This window comes from Patiria miniata, unplaced genomic scaffold, assembly GCF_015706575.1.
Source record: "Patiria miniata isolate m_02_andy unplaced genomic scaffold, ASM1570657v1 HiC_scaffold_25, whole genome shotgun sequence".
Taxonomy (NCBI): Eukaryota; Metazoa; Echinodermata; class Asteroidea; order Valvatida; family Asterinidae; genus Patiria; species Patiria miniata.
This window is the reverse complement of record NW_024037064.1, coordinates 2,709,052-2,729,417: the sequence shown is the minus strand read 5'-3', so window position 1 is coordinate 2,729,417 and position 20,366 is coordinate 2,709,052. Positions and strand designations below refer to the sequence as shown.

The 20,366-nt window shown below is 39.4% G+C and overlaps 2 protein-coding genes across 2 annotated transcripts in view; one reads left to right on the top strand and one right to left on the bottom strand.

The window, feature by feature from the left end:
* LOC119732805 (3-oxoacyl-[acyl-carrier-protein] synthase, mitochondrial-like) overlaps positions 1-20,366 on the top strand; it is a 119,408-nt gene that overhangs the window by 65,570 nt on the left and 33,472 nt on the right. The window contains exons 18-21 of the mRNA XM_038206408.1: positions 13,426-13,647; positions 14,000-14,125; positions 14,467-14,604; positions 19,147-19,184. The gene's annotated coding sequence lies outside the window, so the exon portion shown is untranslated. The remainder of the gene's footprint in view (positions 1-13,425; positions 13,648-13,999; positions 14,126-14,466; positions 14,605-19,146; positions 19,185-20,366) is intronic.
* LOC119733265 (E3 ubiquitin-protein ligase TRIM39-like) lies at positions 687-9,562 on the bottom strand. The gene is made up of 2 exons (XM_038206848.1): positions 8,392-9,562; positions 687-1,502 (listed from the first exon to the last, which is right to left on the bottom strand). Exons 1-2 carry the CDS (start codon positions 9,554-9,556, stop codon positions 868-870), a joined length of 1,800 nt encoding a protein of 599 aa, XP_038062776.1. The 5' UTR covers positions 9,557-9,562; the 3' UTR covers positions 687-867.

The window sequence follows — 20,366 nt, the reverse complement described above, 5'->3', positions numbered from 1 at the left end:
TGATTACCTTTCATAGTGATGTGTATGCTTAAAGGTACATTTTGTGTAGGATCATTTGCTTTTTCCAGGGTTTTTTTCCCGAAGCAACAAAAGTGTTCAATATTTTAAGTACCAGTACGGTGCATATTAAGGTATTCTGTTTAAGTCTAATCTTAGTGGCTACTATACATTTTGAAGAAAACAAAACAATGCACAATTCTTGATTTCGTACCTGGATTCTGTAGGCATCCCATTTTGAAACCACCTTCAATGATTGTTTTCTGACAATACCATTTCAGGGGGAATTATTTCACAGGGTATTTGTTACTAGTCCTTTCTTCACTTTGAGGTTTCTGTCATTAAATCGGTAGGTACTTATCTGGGTAATTGCAAATGATCCTACGTGGCTTTAAAAAGTGAAGTTAACAGTAAAACAGAATGATGTTTTATGAAACAAATGTAATGTACAGATAGCACAGTATAGAATGAGTAGATGTACATGTACTTTTAGGAACAATACAGAGGGAATTTACAAGGTCTTGTGACCATAACACACCGGTAAAGTGGAGAACTGTTAAACAATTAAAACTCTACTTGAACATTTAAATTTTACAATTAGATTATTTATTGCAAACAAATTAATACTTTTTTGTTGAATCCGAAACTGCAATGAGAATTTTTTTCACCATTTTCAGTTAGCTGAAATGGCTACCATGCAAAGTTTTGAATCTAACTTGAAACTATACAAACAAAGGTATAGAATTTAATTCTTTAAAATGCTGATTGGTGCTGTAATGAATGGACAATTTCATCCTCAACATTTGCTGTAGGGATGATAACTGCTACATGTTTGGGCATGCATTGTTGTCAGTGTTATGTTGGATGGCATCACACCTTGTGATACATTTTGACAGAATGCCAGTCATCCACTGCCAGCTGCCCATCCGATGTGAATGTCATTGCCTGTGGGAGATACAGATCCTGTGCCAGGCAATCAAGAAACCTGCCATCTAGGTCGTAATGGTGAATATGATTAGTGCCAAACCCAGATTGCGTCACTCCAAGGTAGATACCTGACCTGTCGCAGCATACACCCTGGGTACGCAACACTGGTTGACCATCAATGGTTGGCTTGATAGTGAAGAGCGTAGTCCCTTTGCTATTGGCGACATCTACTTGATTTGTTTGACGTCCACTGATGAAAACTTTATCAGTGTCGTCATCAACAGCCAGGAACCAAGGTGGAGTCTGTACTGGTATGGTGTGTAGGATCTCACCATTAGTGGGTTTGTGTTCAGTCCACACCATCCTTCTTGTGTCACCTACTAAAATGGTTCCATTTGTCCTGACTGCTGTGCTCTGTAGGTCCACAAGTGTCTTTTCTACCTGATGGTTAGACACCGTTGGGAACTGCATAACAAGAGTGTTGTCCTTCATGTTGAACACCTTGACATACTTGCTATCAAGTTCCAACACAATCAAGCGTTTCTCAGGATTGTGCGTGGCTGCAACTGCCTGTGGTCCTGTGGGTATTAAAAGAAAAACTCAAATGTAACATATGCATAGTATATAAATGCAGCGTCACTATTCTCAGTCCTCATAAAATACCCAATGAACACATGACCTGCCTAAAATAAGCCCTGTCTAGTATTGATAAACATCGTGCAGTTGCCAACGTGATTAAATGCAAAATCTTGAGGCACACAGTTTCGCAAATACTTTTAAAGTTGTATTTGTACTCTCTGTGCTATTCTCATGGTTCAAACCTAAAAATAGATGTACATGTATTCTTATATCTAACTTGATTATTTTTTACTATTTTTTTTAGCAATGTAAAGTTGTTCAATTATGACACCCCGATTTCTGGTTTGATGTCCTCACAGTGCTAGGGTGGTAGGCCTAATCTTTGATAATGAAGCTGACATTGTCATTTTTACAACAATGATCACTAAAAGATAGCGAAAGATGAATTTTGATTTTAAAAATGGATCGTTTTCAAAGTCTCCTGACAATAACGTCCAGTTTGATGAGGTCATCCTTATGAAACTTTGGAAAATTCGTTTTATTGTGCGAAGAATATTTATGAGCAATTTGGTAGATTTTTGACAAATATTCTTTAAATATTGAAAAAAAATTCAACTTTTTGACATGCTGCTAGATAGAGGGTGCCCTCTTTTACAATTACATCATCATGAGTTTTATTAAGTTCACTTTTAGACACTGAATATATTCTGAATATTAGAATTATTACTTTTGTGAAATGCTTCCGTTTTCAAGTTGTTCATTTATCATATTGCACCTTCCCTAACCTCGGAAGTAAAGGGCAAATGGTTTTGTGCCCGGGAGTCAAAACTGTTGCCCAATAATGATAGTAATACAGCAGCATCCTGATGTTAACGAAGAGCACTGTCAATACAACATCCTGCTATTAACAGGGAAAATGTTTGACCCCAAGTCTTTGGGTTTTTTGTTGTTGTTTTCCATTACTGATAATGCAAGGTACCTGTTTTAACACAAGGTACCTGTCAAGCAAGGTAACTTGTAAAGTCCCAAGGACCTTAGCCTAGAAGTGTTCGACTAATAATAAATGTATTATAATCATCATCATCATCATCTAGCGGGTGCAACCGAGATCTCATTCACAATGCCACGCCAGGTGTCTTTATCCCTCATTATGTACGGAAGGTCTTCAATTTCACATTGGGTGTCTCTGCCAATCACATGTAGTTGAAGGGTCTTCGTCCTCTATTAGGGCATGGAAGTCTCCAACATAATACATCAGATATGACCTGGTTTACAGCATGGTAGCAGTGGCCAGCAAAGCGAACTTTCGGTTGAGCAACAATAACAGAGATAGGTGGAATGTCTCCGTAAATCGTTCTTATCTCCAGTTCTCATGCCATGAGATGTTCTGCACCCTCATAAGAAGCCAGGTGTATGTGCCATCAAGGTGATCTTGAAGCTCCTTCATTGTCCAAGTTTTGGCTCCATAGAGAAGAATGCTCTCCACACAGGCTCTGAAGAAGGCCAGCTTTGTCGATTGTGCTATACTTGATTGCCAGATGTCATGAAGCTTGTTACAGGCACTCCAGGCTCTTCCTTTGCGAGTGAAGAAGTCCTTACTGTTGGCAACATAGGACCCAAGGTACCTGAAATCACTGACCTCTCTAAGTTGGGTGTTGTCACTGGTGTATATGGGGTAGTGGCTCTCATACTCATTGATGGTGATGTTCTCGGTCTTCTTTGCATTGAAAAACAGGCCGACCTAGGCTGCAGCATTCTCGAGAAATGTTAACAGGTCTTGAGCATCATACAGTTGATCAGCCGTGCATGAGGGCCAGATCATCCGTGTAGTCAAGATCAGTGAGATGCAGGCTTTGATGACGTCTTGATTTCTTCTGCTTGATGGGTAGACCTTTAATTTGTCGTGGATGGAATCCAGACTTTGCCTAAGGATGTAGTCCAGCACAATCACAAAGAGGAATGAAGCTAAATTGTCTCCCTGAAGGATTCCTGCTATTGCTATGAAGGACCACGTATTTCTGAATGTTACAGACCCCCAAAATATACAAAATAGTTTGTCTTCCACACAAGCTGATTTGCATTACTGAAACTCTCTCAACTTCTCTGTCAGGGCACCCAGAAGACTAGCTATCTCTGTAAACCCTTTGATGAACTTTCTATAGAAAAATGCAAGGCCTACAAAGCTCCTTACATCCTGGACACACTTACATGTAGGCACTGGCCAATCTCTGATGGCCTCGACTCTCTTTGGGTCTGTGGCAACATCTGAAGAAATTATTATGGCCTAAGTAGGCCACCCACTTCTCAAAAAGGTGATACTTGCTAGGCTTAAACTTTAGCCCAGCATCTCTCAGCCCACTCAGCACTATTCTGCTCTTAACCAGTATCTACTGCTCCTGCCATTGAGAGCTGTCTGTTGTTTAACCTTTTCGAAGTGCTCTGTTTCTAGTGCAGCTCAAATATGGCTTCATATAGATTCTTTGGATGGGCTCTTTTGATGCCCTCTCTCACTGTCGGACTCTCTACTATGTCTTGGAAATGATTTTGTGCTAGATGGTCACGCTTTTGCAGTCAGCTTTTGTATAGTTTGACCCAACTCTTGTAGGCTCTCTTTAAGTCCTTGTCAGTGGTACCTCAGCTTGACAAAATAGTTCTTCCGCTGCCTGCCTGAACCAAATCTTCTCTCCAGCAAACTTGAATGGCTCACTTTACGCCTGTCTCTGTCCTGCAGGAATGTCCCTAACAATCTAAGGGCGCTCCCATGCAGATAGCTAGCAACCTGTTGCTCACTCATTGATTCACCACTTTGCAGGACTCAAAGTGCAGGAAGTACTCTCTCCATAACACTTTGCAGTTATATGTATCTGTGGTAATAAATGGTCGTCTTTTGGACCACTTCAAACCCTCCCCACTCACTTTGACAACTGTTAGTTCTCTCTCAGGAGCTACTTCAAAGGGTTGAAACATCTGTGGGAGAAGTTAGTCTGAAAATGAATGCCAGAAAAACGAAATTCATGACCTACAACCACGAGCAACCAATCACCATCAAGACAAATAACAGAACAAAGCTTGAGCGAGACGAAGACTTCAATATCTGGGGTCATGGGTAACCAGCACTGGAAAAGATGTCAAAGTTAGGAAGCTGCAGCTTGGAGAGCTTGCAACAGCCTGGATGAAAACTGGAAGTCAGCTCTACGAAAATCAAGCTGCGGGTCTTCTGTGCAACAGTGGAATCTGTGCTGATGTACGGTTGCGAAGCTTGGACAGTCGCCTCCGACATCGCTAAAGAGCTTGGTGGATGCTACACCGGTATGCTCAGGAAGGTTCTAAATATCCACTGGAAACAACACATCACAAACAATAAGCTGTATGGAGACCTTCCAAAACTCATTGACAGAATTTGCAAATGAAGAACACGCCTTGCTGTTCACTGCTACAGGAGCAAGAATGAATCTGTAGCCAAGTTGATAGTTTCGACACCGAAACACAGCCACAAGAGCAAAGGTAGACCTCCCACCACAAACAAAATCATCAAGTTGATTCTCGTTGGACTGCATCAAAGGCAAGCCACATATCAAGGTCTCCCATGGCCGTCCTGATATCGGATGCGGAGTCTAGTCCAGTATCACGACGCAGGTGGTCCATGTAGGTTAGCGTCTGCCCACCTCAAGAGACTACTCCATGAGTGGGTTCCCATAAGATGAGTTGGCTTACAGCTATCTCTGGATGCCGAACGCAGTGACCATGCAAGCCTGATAGTTGTAGAGATCCTTGGCAGGCTGCCAAAGTGCACCTCATTCCTGACTTTGTCTCTTCAACTCACATCTAGAGCCATCCTCAGCTTGCAAGTGTAGCAGCCATCAAGTTGAGCCTCTTGCCTTGTAGTAAGGGTCCATGCCTCACAGCCATAGAGTAGGATGGACTCTACAAACATTGACACACTGAAACGTGACACGGGGCTTGAAGCATCAGATCTGAGGACTGCCATGCAGGACAGAAGATACTGGTGCACTGTCCTGACACTGCCATGGTCTGTACCTGTGTACTCTGTGTCGGGTTCTTCACCTTTGTGCACACTGGATGATTGCAAAACCCAAAAGGTCACTATGTGATCTTTTCGGAGAAATTGTCTCCTTGACCACTCTTTTCGTCTGCAATGCCGCTCGGAGTCGACCGAAAAGACTGGACTTTTTTGCACTGCATTCTTTTACTTATTCATTTGGGGAATGCCTGAAATGGTTCTCTGCAGTGGTTACTTTCCCCAAAGTGTACTGTCTTTCCGGAATGGCGGCAGGTCCAGGCGACTTTGTAATCGCCAAGGGACTTGCCTCCCCTGTGGAAAGATAACCTGAACTCTCTACTGGCAACCTCAAGCTGATATCTGATCAATTGTGCACTTTTCATCTCTAATTTTCCTAGCCTTGAGGTCTTTGTCCCTTTGCAAAAATGTCTCTTTACTCATCTTCTCTGTACTGTTCACTCACTCTTTATTTAACTCTGCTTTACTCTGATTATAAGTTTTCTCTCTGAGCAACTCTCACCTAATCAGTACCAATCAAACCACGTCTGACACCATTTGTGGCAAATTTTTCCTGGGAGTCGATTTCAAGCCTGGAGCCATGGAAATTAATGATGTGCATCGTGTCGGGTTGACCCGAAACATTAGAGATATAAACCAAATTCAAACTGAAACCGATCTTAACTCCCTCAAACCAAAATCGACCCAACCCGACAAATAAGGTAATAACGACCCGACCAAAAAAAAAAAAACCTCGCTTGGACAAAGTGATCACTTTTTTGTGCCTGCCCTTACCCAGGTGGCATGAATTTTTTTGCAAAACCATCATCTCTCTCTCTCTCTCTCTCTCTCTGTCACACTCAGTGGGTTGATCAAGAGTAGCTCCGCTTATTGAACAAACGCATGGTATCATAACGTGGTATCATGAAAACTTTTACAATGTACATGTATCTATTTCACTGTCAGTCCCATCCGACTGGAAAAATTAATACCGTGGAAACTTGAAAGTGCGCTCGGTGGCCACACCACACTAGGGCTGCGGTCACAGTGACTGTCAAAAAAATTGCATCACCTATTGCATCACCTTTCTCAACTGTTTGGGTTATTTTGGTTTATTTCGTGTTTTTTTTAAAGATGGCTGAACTGACCCAACCCGACCCGAAAATGAAAATGCAAAACCAAAAAACGACCCGACCCGACTGAAAAGATGGACAACCCGACCCGACCTGAAGTCGGTTTCAGGTCGGGTCGGTTTCAGTTCAGATGGGGTTTGCACATCATTAATGGAAATACGACACCATCTGAGGCGACCAATCCCTGATGCTGATACCCAGCCCAAATTGTACCCAAGACCCTAGAGAGTACTTGAGCAATCTAAAGGCCTTAGTCTCAAATTGGAGGAAATAAACTTCCGACTGGTTACTGATAGTCTGTACTTTGAATTCCTGTGAAATAAACTCTTAGCGACCACAATCTTCTTTGATTCTGAAAGATTATGGCTGGTTCATTCACAAATCTGACACAACTGAAAACCCGTATAAAATAGAATGACTGAAGAACCTCTATAAAATAATTATCTAACCGACAGTCTCACACTAGCCAGAACACCACTGTTTACACGCGAGGTCATGCCCCACACCGGCCTCGGCACAACCGCCAAATTCGCACTGGAATGACATTGAACTTCCTAAAAAAAACACGAATACAAACAAGCTAATTTTTCCGCCCTGCGCACAGCTTTTTAAACCGTGGCCACAAATAGAAGGCATGGGTAAAAGCCCCGCCCTGCGACAGCATACGCACTACAGATTTAATCACAACCGCGAAGACTTGCTCTCAGTCTACACAGTCTCTACTCTGAAAACACTGAAATAACATAAGCCCCTAGAGCACATTGTGGGCTACCCGTTACTTTATGATTAGGATAGACAAAACAATTAGGTCATGTCTAGACCTCTCATTCAATGAACCAGACTTGCTCCCTGTCTCGTCACATTAACATACATGTAGGCGTACATGTAAAAAAAATGAACATTTGTCAGGAAATAAAAACAGCCAGCACATATCGATTCTTTGCTGGTATTTTATTGGTTTTCATTTTCAGTTGTCAGATCTGCATATGCGCATGGGAGACTGACTTGTAATTACGTGTACCACAAGATTATAAAATTTGCAGAGTTGTAACGACTCGAGTCATTGACTGAGTCACAATTCTTGGTGACTCGACTCGACTCAAGTCCCTAAGGGCAAATGACTCGACTCGACTCGAGTCACTGCAAGCAAATGGCTCGACTCGACTCGAGTCCCTCATCAGAATGACTCTACTCGACTCAAAGAAGGCTAATAAGACTCGAGTCCCAAAAATAAAAGCAAAAATTTGCGAAAAATAGTTACAATGACTTAACGTCGGTGCTGGTTTTTGTTCACGTCACGTTAAATGGTTGTGAATATTGTATACATACAGTATACATACGTGGTTTGATCAGTGTCCCCATTAGTTGAATGACGATCAGCTGGCACCCCCTTTTTATTTACATTAAGAGTCAAATGTGGTGTCGCCACATGTAGTAGCCCAAATGCAATATTTAAAAAGCCAAAAAATGACTTTCTCTTTTGTGTTTTTTTATTGTTTAGTGCTCAAATATTTGTCACTCGAATTGACTCGAGCTAAATACTTGACTCGACTCGACTCCACTCCACTACACACTGTGACTCGACTCAACTCGACTCGACCTGCTTGACCTAATGACTTGACTCGACTTGAGTCACTTCTTTAATATGACTCAACTTGACTCTACTCACAAAAATCAGTGACTCGTTACAACTCTGGAAATTTGGTGTTGATGAATATGAGCATGAAAGAAACTTACGTGATGTTAGGGGAATGAGTCCCTTACGTTCACCCTCATTGCTGCAGAGAACCACTCGCTTGTGCAGAAAGTCTCCCACGGCAATCTCACCAGGCTGAGTAGCAGTGATACCGTGAACCACATCCAACTTTCTCGTAAATGTACCCGTTTTAACAAACTCGCGACACATTTCCCACTTAACTGCTTCTTCCTTAATTTCACCCAGATTGATGTCACCAATTCTCTGACCGGGGGTGAAGCTCAGATATGAATGCTTGGGATCAATCTGGGGAGGATTTTGACTCTTGAGTGATTTCAAGTCTTTGCTGATGATAGGGTATTGCGACAAAAAGTCACTGTCAGATGCAGCGTTAGTGATATCCTGAGATGTCTGTAGCGAGCGTTTTTTACTTTGTAGCATCATTGACAGTGTGTTCTGATGCTCATGATATGTTCTGTTGCGATCCTGCTGGAGCTGTTTGATTTTGTTAATCATATTTGTCTCTTGAGATGTTATCTCAGCCCTCATTTTATCCGCCTTGTCTTTCACAGCTTTCACCGTCTTTGTGACGTTCAGTGTAAATTTCTGCTGAGCTTGTGATGCAGTGGCAAAATCCTGTTCAAGTGTTGTGATGTCTGTTCTGACATCTGCAAACAAAGCTTTCAGTGATATTTTGTATTTGTGGGAAGCCTTTTTAGAGTCAATGTAGTGATGGTTTGGTTTGCAGTGGTCTACTACAGTACAAGCTCGGCAGATTAGTTCTTCACAGGTCTCACAATAAAACCATTTTACTTCCCCCATGTGTTTCTGGCATTTAGACTCATCTTCTTCTGGTGTTTGCTTCCCTGTTACCTTCCCCTGACGAATGTCCTCCAAAGTAGCTGCTTCTTCTGGTGTTTTGACCACTGAACAAAGCTCATTTTCTTGGAATGAGACCTCCTCGACTATTCCCATCAAATGGAAGTTTGTTTTCAGGCCTTGAATGCGTGTCTCCGGAAGTACCATCTCCCGTCGACATACCGGGCAAGGAATCTTTCGTTGACCTCCATACGTAGTTTTGTAGTATTGCTCCAGACATTTCTCGCAAAAACTGTGCTGGCAGTCCAGCACCTTGGGCCGTTTATATTTTTCTTTGCAAATGTCACACTCAAGATGGTTGCTTATCTTCTCAAGAGCCGTGGCCATTTGTATCTGTGTTCAAATAGTATTTAAGAAGAAAAAGGCATGGTTACTAAAAATGATGAAAACAAAAACTTGACTAAAAGGTGTTTTGAGTTCTATCTTGGAAAAAGTGAATATGTATGAATATGTTCTTTTCAATTGCAATTTTGTAGCCAGACAAAAGATATCCACTTTTTTATTGTTAAATGACCCTGTTAATTCCTTTTGGAATTCCTGTTCAAGTTTTGGAGAGCACTGAGAGTACATCTTTAATGATCTTCTGAACTGATTTCAAATTTTGAAATGGACAAAGTCTATGTTAGATCACCGTAGATTCTCCCTGCTCTTATTACTGCATACATGAAGGCTTTGCTGGAACTCACTTTACGTCACTGTGATTTCACAGTACACAGCTAGCCTTTAACCTCGTTCAAAATAACTGACAATATTTTCTTACCTCTTTATAATGCAAGGCAAATCACTTATAGAAGGTTCTTTATTTGAAACTGAAGTATTTTTTCTCCCCTGTAAGAGCACAGTTGAGTTTTTTGATAAGGCAGATCTGGTAAAGATGGCGCTGGACAAACACAGCATCGTCATCAAGCCATGTGACATGGTTTATATATAGAGCTTGGGATTTTTGTTTTGCTCCATACATGTACATGTACGGTACACATGCACAGTCTATATATCTGTTTATCTACGTGTACATATTTACTTGACACTTGAGTTTTGGACCCTAGATAGGTTCGTGTATTCTATCTACATGTACATTATGTACTTGGCTAAATTTCAATTGCATACACCTCAGCATCCGTTTAATTCCACTCAGTTTTTCAAATGCCGAATAAATAACTTGCAACATACATGCATGTCCCTCAAATTTCTTTTCATACTCCATGGACTTATTGCAGTTTTTGTTTCTCCTGTGTTATACTGATGAGAAATGTTAAATCAAGTAGAAGTTCAATTTTGACCAACAAAAAAATTCTTCTCAGTTTTACACCTGTCAACATATAGGCTAAATACTAACGTGCTACCGTGGGAAGTGCAATGGTGTACTGCATGGTGGGGCTGTCTGGTATGAAGCATGTGAATCTTTTACTCAGATCCTTCTTCTTGTTTTCTTTTCTGTTGACCCCTGGTTCGATTCCTGTTTATTTCAAGGTGTGACCTAAGTTATCCTGGAAGGAATTGAGGAGTCTTTGTCAGATCCTTCTGTGTGTCTTCATTTCTGATGGCCCCTGGTTAGATTCCTGTTTATTCCCAGGTGTGACATTGGTTACCCTTGAAGGAATTTAGGAGTCAAGTCAATGAAAGACAATGTCAAATGTTTTCAACTTAGATTAGAGTGTGCATAGTCGTAACCGTTAGAGGGAGCCTTTTCCCAGATATGAGACTTGTAAAGTTCATTATTTTGTTTGTTTGCTGACATGTTTACTCTACACTTGAGTTTTTGTATCTTGGACCTGAGTTAATTTTAAATACTTGCACACATGTACACGTACACCGTCAGGTTGCAGACCACTGAATAAACTGCCATAGACCCCAGTGATAGAGACACCCCCCCCCCTTCCAAAATTGAGGGGAAATACAAAATGCTCTAACAGCACCAAAAAAGAGGGCGTGCTAATCCTGATTTGGCCAGTGTAGGCCAGTTTTTTTGGCCTCTTAACTGGCCTGCAACCATCAGTGTCCATACATCTGTGCATTGTACATGTCATTCTTAACTTGTAAACTAGTTTCATCAAATGAGGTAATAATGTACCTGTACCTACTTTTTCCTTCCATTCTGTGACATGATGTTCTCATTTATGGTTCTGTTTGTAAAATATCCCCAAATGAACAAGTTTGAATTTCTATAATTCCTTTGACCTAGCTCACAAACTAGCGTCATTCAGAATTTTCAGTCGTAAAATTGGCCACTTGTTGAATACGAGTTGCCAAGGGTCCATGATCAAAAATTGACCAAACATAGTCGTTTAAAATATGTATAAGGCCCATTCCCATGGTAAGAGGTCACATGTTTTGCAATTTTCGGAAAATTTTGGGGCTCGTTACAAATGTATATTTGTGCTTTCTTTAAAGGTCACCCAGCCAAAATGCTAAACAACGTCACACAGTTAACTCTATCACTACGGTGCACAGCCTCATGTTATATGTACTTTTTAAAATCCATTTGTTTTCAAAACTAGAAAAACATGCATTTAATGCTATTTTACCACCCCACAAACCTTTCCCCTCTAAACAACAAAGCAACTTGCCAGCTGGGAACGCAGAGTGCTGTTCAGTTGGCTGTGATGATTTTTTTTTTTTATATTTGTCTTTTTAATATTTGATGAGAAAATTTCGGGCAACTGTTTGTACCTCTTTCTGCAGCATCAATCAAGAAATGTTAATAGAGAAAACTATCTTGTGTTTTTTCTTTGATTTAAGTTAACATTCAGGAAACAAAAAACTTTCTAAAGCTAGCATATTTTTACAAGCGCAAATAATTTGTAAATTACTTTCAGACAAGTGCCACCAAATTCAGATTTCCTTTGCTTTTTTAAGAGTTCGTTTTGTTTTACCGTGGACACTGATATGAAGTATTTATATGAACTGACTCTTACATTTTGTTTTAACTAATTATCTAAGTGGTCTTTTCCTATTTGGTGTAATAATATGTACAGTTGTGTATATACTCTTTGTTCCAGTGTTGTACATGTAGTACTCGTACTCGGTACTGGTACTCAAGTACTACTTGAACTCGAGTTCTTTTTTCTTTAGAGTACTCATACTCGTACTTGTACTCGTACGAGTACTCAAATGTCAAAATGTCGCACTCGAAATGACGGAACTTCCGTCAATTCGAGTACTAAATTTTTGAGGCACCTAATTAAGTACTCATACTGGAAATGTCAAAATTGTACTCGATCATCAAGGTACTAGCTTGTACTCGAATAGCAGTACTAAAAAAATAGGTATAGCTCGACTCACCACAGCCTTATTTTATCGATACTTCAGTTTGAAATGGTCGATTGGCTTGCGAATAAATCAAAGATCCCTGACTTTCCAATGTTTCCTCTGCGCACGTCCGGACAAACACAATTAACAGCTATCTGTGAGTGGGTCTGTACATGTATCGGTCTAGCAGGGCCTGGGCCAATTACGCACAATAACCCAATTGCCGTGTCCAGGCACAATGGCCAATCATGTACGTGAAACACTGAGGTGTTCCTCAAAATGATCCTAAGATTAAGTTGGCTGATTGGAGCAAGGCCATTTTCCGAACCCCGGTTTTGGCTCCCTCACTCCAAGAGACGGGGACGAAACCAGGGTTTCAAAAATGGCGCATAGACTGGTTGCAGCGTCATGCCCACAGACTTAAACATAGGCCTAGGATTATCATGTCATGGAAGCAGACTAAGTATGTAGTACACGTATGTTCACTTGTCAAAAAGTGTTGGCTTGTGAAGAATTTGTGGCACTTTTTTGCCTAAGTTGTAACTTGTTCGTGACTAAAACAACAAAATATGTCTTCTGTATACTCTGTGGTGCAATTTGGCCTAAACTTTTCTGTCTGTATGTAAAAAAAATATTATAATTTCAAATAATTGAAAAATTTGAACATTCAGCAAATGTTGGTGATAGGATAGAGGGAAAGTCTGTCTGATGCAGTATTTGTGGAGAGAGCGCAACATAAGTTTAATTAATTATTAAATAGTATTTTTAGACAGTCATTTTACTTGGTGTATCTGCAAACCCTCTCCTATTATATACATGTAGTTGTATTCACAGCTACACAATGCCCCAAAAAATTACAAAAGCTTACCAAATAATGAAAAACAGTCTATCATTATAATGTCATATTGTGAGTTTTTAATCATTTCAATTTTATTTAATTTGCACAGCTCACCCATACTTCATTGAGCTTGATGATGCTTCATGCACCTACCACCGCACCTAGTTTGGTCACCATGGCAACTGAACAGATCGCCGCATACCAATTCCAGTTAGCAATGAGCGTAGTCAAGGGCAACGCAAGACACCTGTCAGCTTTGTTGTTGTACCTGTCAATGATCTGGGCTACCCTGTAGGTTCACCAGGGAGTAGCATCTGGACTTATACACCAGGTAAGCTCAGTTTTCATTTGCCACACACTTTCATTAGATGCAAGGAAATCAATAATATCTGGAGCATCAAGATAATGGGGGTGTGAAGTATTTTTTCGGCGTGGTACTTAAAGATTCTAATTGAAGAACTCAGCTAAAAGATCCGATACGATCATAAAATGCTGTTGAACCAATTCAGAAGGATATGATAACATTTAAGTTCTAGCCATGAAATTTAACTTGAAAATAGACGACTGTGATTTCTAAACTCTGTGGACATGCAAGATGTTCAAATTAGCAGTATCAGTTGTCTTCCACTCAAGAGAATATTTTCCTCAAAAAAACAACTTTGTCTTCTGAATTTTTCCCCCAGGGAGCAGCAGTGACTGGATCCCAAGTAGCAACTTATTAGAGGACATACCAGGCACAGCCGCTAACAGGATATGCCTAACTTCCCCATCAAGACAGTGTCAAGAGAGGATGGCTTCTAAATGAACAAGTGAGCATCTCGCCCCTCCATCACACATACACAATTGGCAATTAAAGTTGGTTCCAGAGTACACACAGTCTTATTCTGTTCATTAAGTCTGTTCATATGTGTTACAGGTAATCCTTTAAAACAGCACTGCCCAGCTTACAAGTGACAGTGAGTTGATCCGTAAGGTAAAGAGGACTGTTGGCTGGCCCCTTGGGACCAGCAAATGCTGAACAGCAATCATTGAGAAAACTAAATAGAGAAATCAGAACCTCATCGCGAGGTACCTTGTGTATCTCAAGACATTACTGAAGTGTCATCATGCTTGCGAGCGCTAACTTTATACCCCTGTTTATTTCCTACAGACACCTGTGGGCTGGTTTGGTGAGCAACATGAGCCAATGGGAGGAGTGACAGCTCGTGGAATGGCAAGAACGCCTGGAACCCTGTAGCCACCATGGAACTTCATGGCATCAATCCAACTTCTTGGCACCAATCCATAGGTGGGTCCTGTTTCACAGCTTAAGGATGTGTAGATATTATTGGCCATAATTATTGGCTATGGCCAGCAGTAACGCATGTGATTGCTAGCTGTAGCCATTTACACGTGTTTATAGGGTGCTGATTCAGCTGCTTTCATAGACCTGTGTGTTATTGCTAGCCATAGCCAGTAGCACGTTTCTATGGGATGTGGTTTAAGTTGCTTTATATAGATGCATGTCTTTTTGCTAGTCATAGCAAAACATGTGTCTATGGGACTGGGATTCAGCTACTGTCAAAGACACGTGTTATTGATAGCCATAGCCAGTAACACGTGCCTATGGGATGCGGACTCAGCTGCTTTCATAGACTCATGTGTAATTGCTAGCAATAGCCAGTAGCACGTTCCTATGGGATGTGGTTTAAGTTGCTTTTATAGACGCATGTCTTATTGCTAGCTGTAGCCAGTAACACGTGTCTATGGGTTGCGGATTCAGCTGCAAAAATGAAAAGAATGAAAACGCTGAATTCCGTAGCAATTCAAAACATGACTCAGCAACTTTTGATTTGAAATGAAGATCCTAAAATGTTGTTTTCTCAGAATATACAGCATTCAAGAACTAAAATCATCAGGTTAGTTGTTAAGCTTAGTTTAAGGAACTGGTATGATAGTGGCAGTCTTCCACAATTCAGGAAAATTACCCTCCCTCAAGAAAGAATTGAATACACATGTAAGTGGAAGAGCTAATTCGGGAGCAAATTCTTTAATCAGTCTGATAGGTAAGTCAGAAGGATGACCAGCCTGGTCTTTTTTTATACCTTTAATTATGATTATTAAAAATGCATTGCAGCCACATTTATTTGTTTGTATAGCCCATCTATGCGAATGTTTGCATCATATGCATTCCCACCACGTTTTAGTCAGTTTTCTTGGTCGTGGTACAAACGCCATGCCAGAACTTGACAGTGTGACAGGGCCTTAAGATTGTCAGCACTTTTGTTGCTTCAAACGAACATAATGCACAAATTACAAATGATGGACTTGATATACACCAAGGGAGGGAGAGTCATCCTCAATAGAGGGTGCTGTGGCATTTTCCATTGTAGGAGATCGGATAAAAAGGTGAAACCATTGACCTCATCGTGCGCCAATGAAGACTTGCAAACTGGTCCAAGGAATCTGGAAGTTCTTTGGCCAGCTGGGATCCCTATATAAAATTGTCTGCATATTCATGTGTCAAACAAAGGTAATACCGAAATAATAAGTTTCCGGAAACTTGTTGTAGATAATTAATGTTTGTCACATTTAACCACAGCTAGGTGATAGTTTCAATCCAATTCCATGGTGGTCAATATCTGTGTGGTTCATCTGAGTTGTGGGATTCTTTTCGGTTCAGGAGACTTCACTCTGTGGGTTTTAGGGGGGTTAGGAGTTCCAATTAAGTGGAACAAAAATACAGTATTTTTTTTAGCTGAAGAAATGAGCGACTACAAAGATCTACAAAGAGTGGTGAGTTCATTCTTATTCTGAATAAATGAATGAATGTATTTCTGCTCATTTCATTTCAAAATATCTGATTGTCAATATAAATATTTAATTGTTACAACATAGTTTGGAAGTGTCATCAAAACTTATTAATTCTTTGCTGAAATTGCAACCAAATAGGTAAAACAATGAAAACAGAGGTATGGAATTTATTTTTTGAAAAGGCAAGGAAATTTCAAGGAGGCTGTCAAGCCAAAATCAAGGCAACGGAGGCCACAGCGTCCTGAAATTCAATACAATTGATTTGAACATTTGTTAAAATGATTGGCCACCCATCAAACTTGAAGAATTTTTATCCTTCAAAGAAAATAATAAAAATGTCCATCAAGATAATCCCTTGTGAGTAAAGTTTACACAAGTCTTTATTCTGTGAATTCAGACAGGAAACCAAATTAATAGGATAAATATCAGTGCTCATCTTTAGCAGACATTTTGATGATTAACTGATCATCCACATTATTAGTGTTTCATTGATATAAATGTAAATGTTCAAAGCTTGTAAATAATAACAATAAACATGATGTCTATAAAAACTACAAAAATGAAACAAAAACTACCAAAACTTTTTTAAAGAAACTGAGTGAATACTAAAAACAGGACTAATTTTCAAAGTACAATGTAATCTTGATTAACTTTCATTGTGATGTGTACGCTTAAAGGTTTCATTTGCTTTTTGCAGGTTTATTTTCCCTGAAGCAACAAAAGTGCTCAATATTTTAAGTAGGGTGCATAACAAGCATTCTGTTCAAGCCTTAGCTGAGTGGCTTCTTCACATTTTGGAGAAAACAGAGAAAACATAATGCACAAGTCTTTGGATCTCGTAACTGGATTCTGTAGGCACCCCATTTTGAAACTACCTTCGGTGTTTGTTTTCTGACAATACCATTTCTGGTGGAATTATTTCACAGGGTATTTGTTACCAGTCCTATCTTCACTTTGAGCTTTCTGTCATTAAATCGGTAGGTACTTTACAAAGTCTTGTTGTGACTACTAAAATCTACATACAGTGGTGAATTGTTAATCACTTAAAAGTATACTTTAACATTTCATTTTTCCAATAAGATTGATACTTTGCAAACAAATTCATAATTTTTTGCTGAAACCCCAAACTGAAGTGATGATTTTTTTTTCATTTCCAAGTTTTCTGAAATTGGAACAAAAAATGCAAAACAGAGGTGTGCAATTAAATTCTTGAAAAGACGAGGCAATCTGTTTGTTTGTAAGGAAAAACTTGGATTAGAAATTTGCTATTTGTGTGGGACCTTTCAAGGTGGCAGTCAGGCCAAAATCAAGGCAACTGAGGCTGTATAGCTTTCTGAAATTCAGCTTCAGTCAAATTGATTTCCTATCTTTTGGTGGGAGGGGTTAAGTTAAGTTTGGTTGGTTCATTTCGGTTCAAAGCAATTTTTCCTTGAATAGTTGTTCGGGTCGGGTCGGATCAGGTCGGGTCAGGTCACAGGTCGGGTCAGATTTGGGGAGTCTGGATCAGTTTTGGTTTATATCTGTAATGTTTCAGCCAAGTTTGGCCTGCTAACCCGACCCGATGAACAAAATTTGTCTAGACCTCCAGCTCTGAGACCAAGACATTTATCGAGACCGAAACGTAGACCAAACAATGAAGAAAAGAGGAATGATTTGTTTTAGTTTGAACTTGTGAAATCTCACTTTTGTTTGATGTTGGGGGGAGTTAAGGGGCTGAACACCATCTGACTATTTGGGGCGCTGTTCAGTAAGCATAATTTTGTGCACATCACATAGGTAGGTAGCACTGCATTCAACGATGCATGATTTGGCCAGCAGCTGGACAATGATTTCATAAAAAAAACACCAGAAATGGCGCTCATTATAGCAGCTGTGAGGAGCTGGCATCAACTTTCAAAATGAAAAAGCAAAATATCTGAGGGAGAAGCCTTCCCCTGCTGCCCCAGTGGATGGTCTACTATCAGCTGAAAATTTAAAAGAAATAAAATTGAATCCTATTCATCAATACTCGCATATATGGGGCATTCCATACATTTGTGGCTAACTTTTCCTGTCCCTCTTCCACCTGACATGTATTTTTATAATTTTGCATGCACTACCTAATTAATGAAGTTATAGTTTTCAAGAGTGATTATGTAACAAACTACCTGCACCCAACAAATAAACAATGGAAGTCATTTGTAATGATACTTGAATGGCAAATTACAAAGTTCAGAGGAAACAGGCACAGGAATGATGTCACACTTTGGACCCTCAATGTCTAGAATGACCCATATTAGTCATCAGGTGAAGATGACTAACATGGACCGTATTGCATGGTCAGGGTTCCAGCCTGGCAAATTACAAGGTACAGCCAAAGTTAATTTGTAGGGAAACGAAAAAGTGGTTTTTAAAATCCTTTTCACAGAACAGATTCTGAAAGAAATTTGTTGGAATTTCTATGAAAAATGGCCAAAGAGGCAATAATTTTCTTATTTATATCATCAGTTTTTAATATAAATGCAGAAAAATCACAGACACTTAATAATTAAGGAAGGGAGAGCCATCACCAATAGAGGGCGCTGTGGCATAATAATAATTAAGAAAGGGAGAGCCATCACCAATAGAGGGCGCTGTGGCATAATTAAATGTTGGGAATCTGATGAAAAGGTGAAACCATTGACCTTGTCATGCGCCTATGAAGACTTGCACACTGGTCCAAGAGATCTGGAATTTATTTGGCCAACTGGGAATCCACTCATAAAATTGTCTGCGTATTTATGTATCAAACAAAAATTTAAAAGGTAATCCAAAAATAATTGATGAATGTTTTTATTGCCGAAACTTGGGAAAAATTAAAGTTATTCACACATTGAACCACATGTGATAGTTTCAAGCAAATTCAACAGTGGTCCATTTCTGTTGTATGGTTCATCTGAGTTGTGGGATTCTGTTGGATTCAGGAGACTTCACTTTGTGGGTTTCTTTGGGGGTTGAGGGTTCCAAGTGGAATAGCAATATAGTTATTTTAAGGGATGATTTTAGTTTTAATTTTTAGATGAAGAAAAGAGCGACTACAAAGAACTTCAAAGAGTGGTGAGTGAACTCTTATTCTGAATAAATGAATGAATTTATTTCTGCTCAGTTCGTTTCAAACATTTGATTTTACAAGTCAATTTGAATATTTAATTGTTGCAACAGAGTTTGAAAAGTGTCATCAAAATTCAATAATTCTTTGCTGAAACTCAAACTGTATGAGGGGGTAATTCTTTCATTGTTTTGAAGTTTTTCTGAAATGGCAACCAAATAGGTAAAACAATGAAAACAGAGGTCTGGAATTTAACTCTTGAAAAGGCAAGGACATTTCAAGGAGCTGTCAGGCCAAAATCAAGGCAACGGAGGCCATAGCTTCCTGAAATTAAATACCATTGATTTGAACATGTGTTTAAATGATTGGCAACCTTTCACACTTGAGGAATTTGTTTACCTTACAAAAAAAATAATAAAAATTTCCTTCAAGATAATCCCTTGTTAGTAAAGTTTACACAAGTTTTTATTCTGTGAATTCAGTATTTTGCTCATCTTAAGCAGACATTTTAATGATTAAATGATCATCCACATTAGTGTCTCATTGATATAAATGCAAGGTTTTAATAATAACAGTAAACAGATTTCTATGGAAAAACTACAAAAATGGGGGGAAAATACAAAAAGCTTTTTTTTTTTTAAAGAAACTGAATGAGTATTAAAAGACTAATTTTTAAAATTATCTTGATTACCTTTCATAGTGATGTGTATGCTTAAAGGTACATTTTGTGTAGGATCATTTGCTTTTTCCAGGGTTTTTTTCCCGAAGCAACAAAAGTGTTCAATATTTTAAGTACCAGTACGGTGCATATTAAGGTATTCTGTTTAAGTCTAATCTTAGTGGCTACTATACATTTTGAAGAAAACAAAACAATGCACAATTCTGGATTTCGTACCTGGATTCTGTAGGCATCCCATTTTGAAACCACCTTCAATGATTGTTTTCTGACAATACCATTTCAGGGGGAATTATTTCACAGGGTATTTGTTACTAGTCCTTTCTTCACTTTGAGGTTTTTGTCATTAAATCGGTAGGTACTTATCTGGGTAATTGCAAATGATCCTACGTGGCTTTAAAAAGTGAAGTTAACAGTAAAACAGAATGATGTTTTATGAAACAAATGTAATGTACAGATAGCACAGTATAGAATGAGTAGATGTACATGTACTTTTAGGAACAATACATAGAGG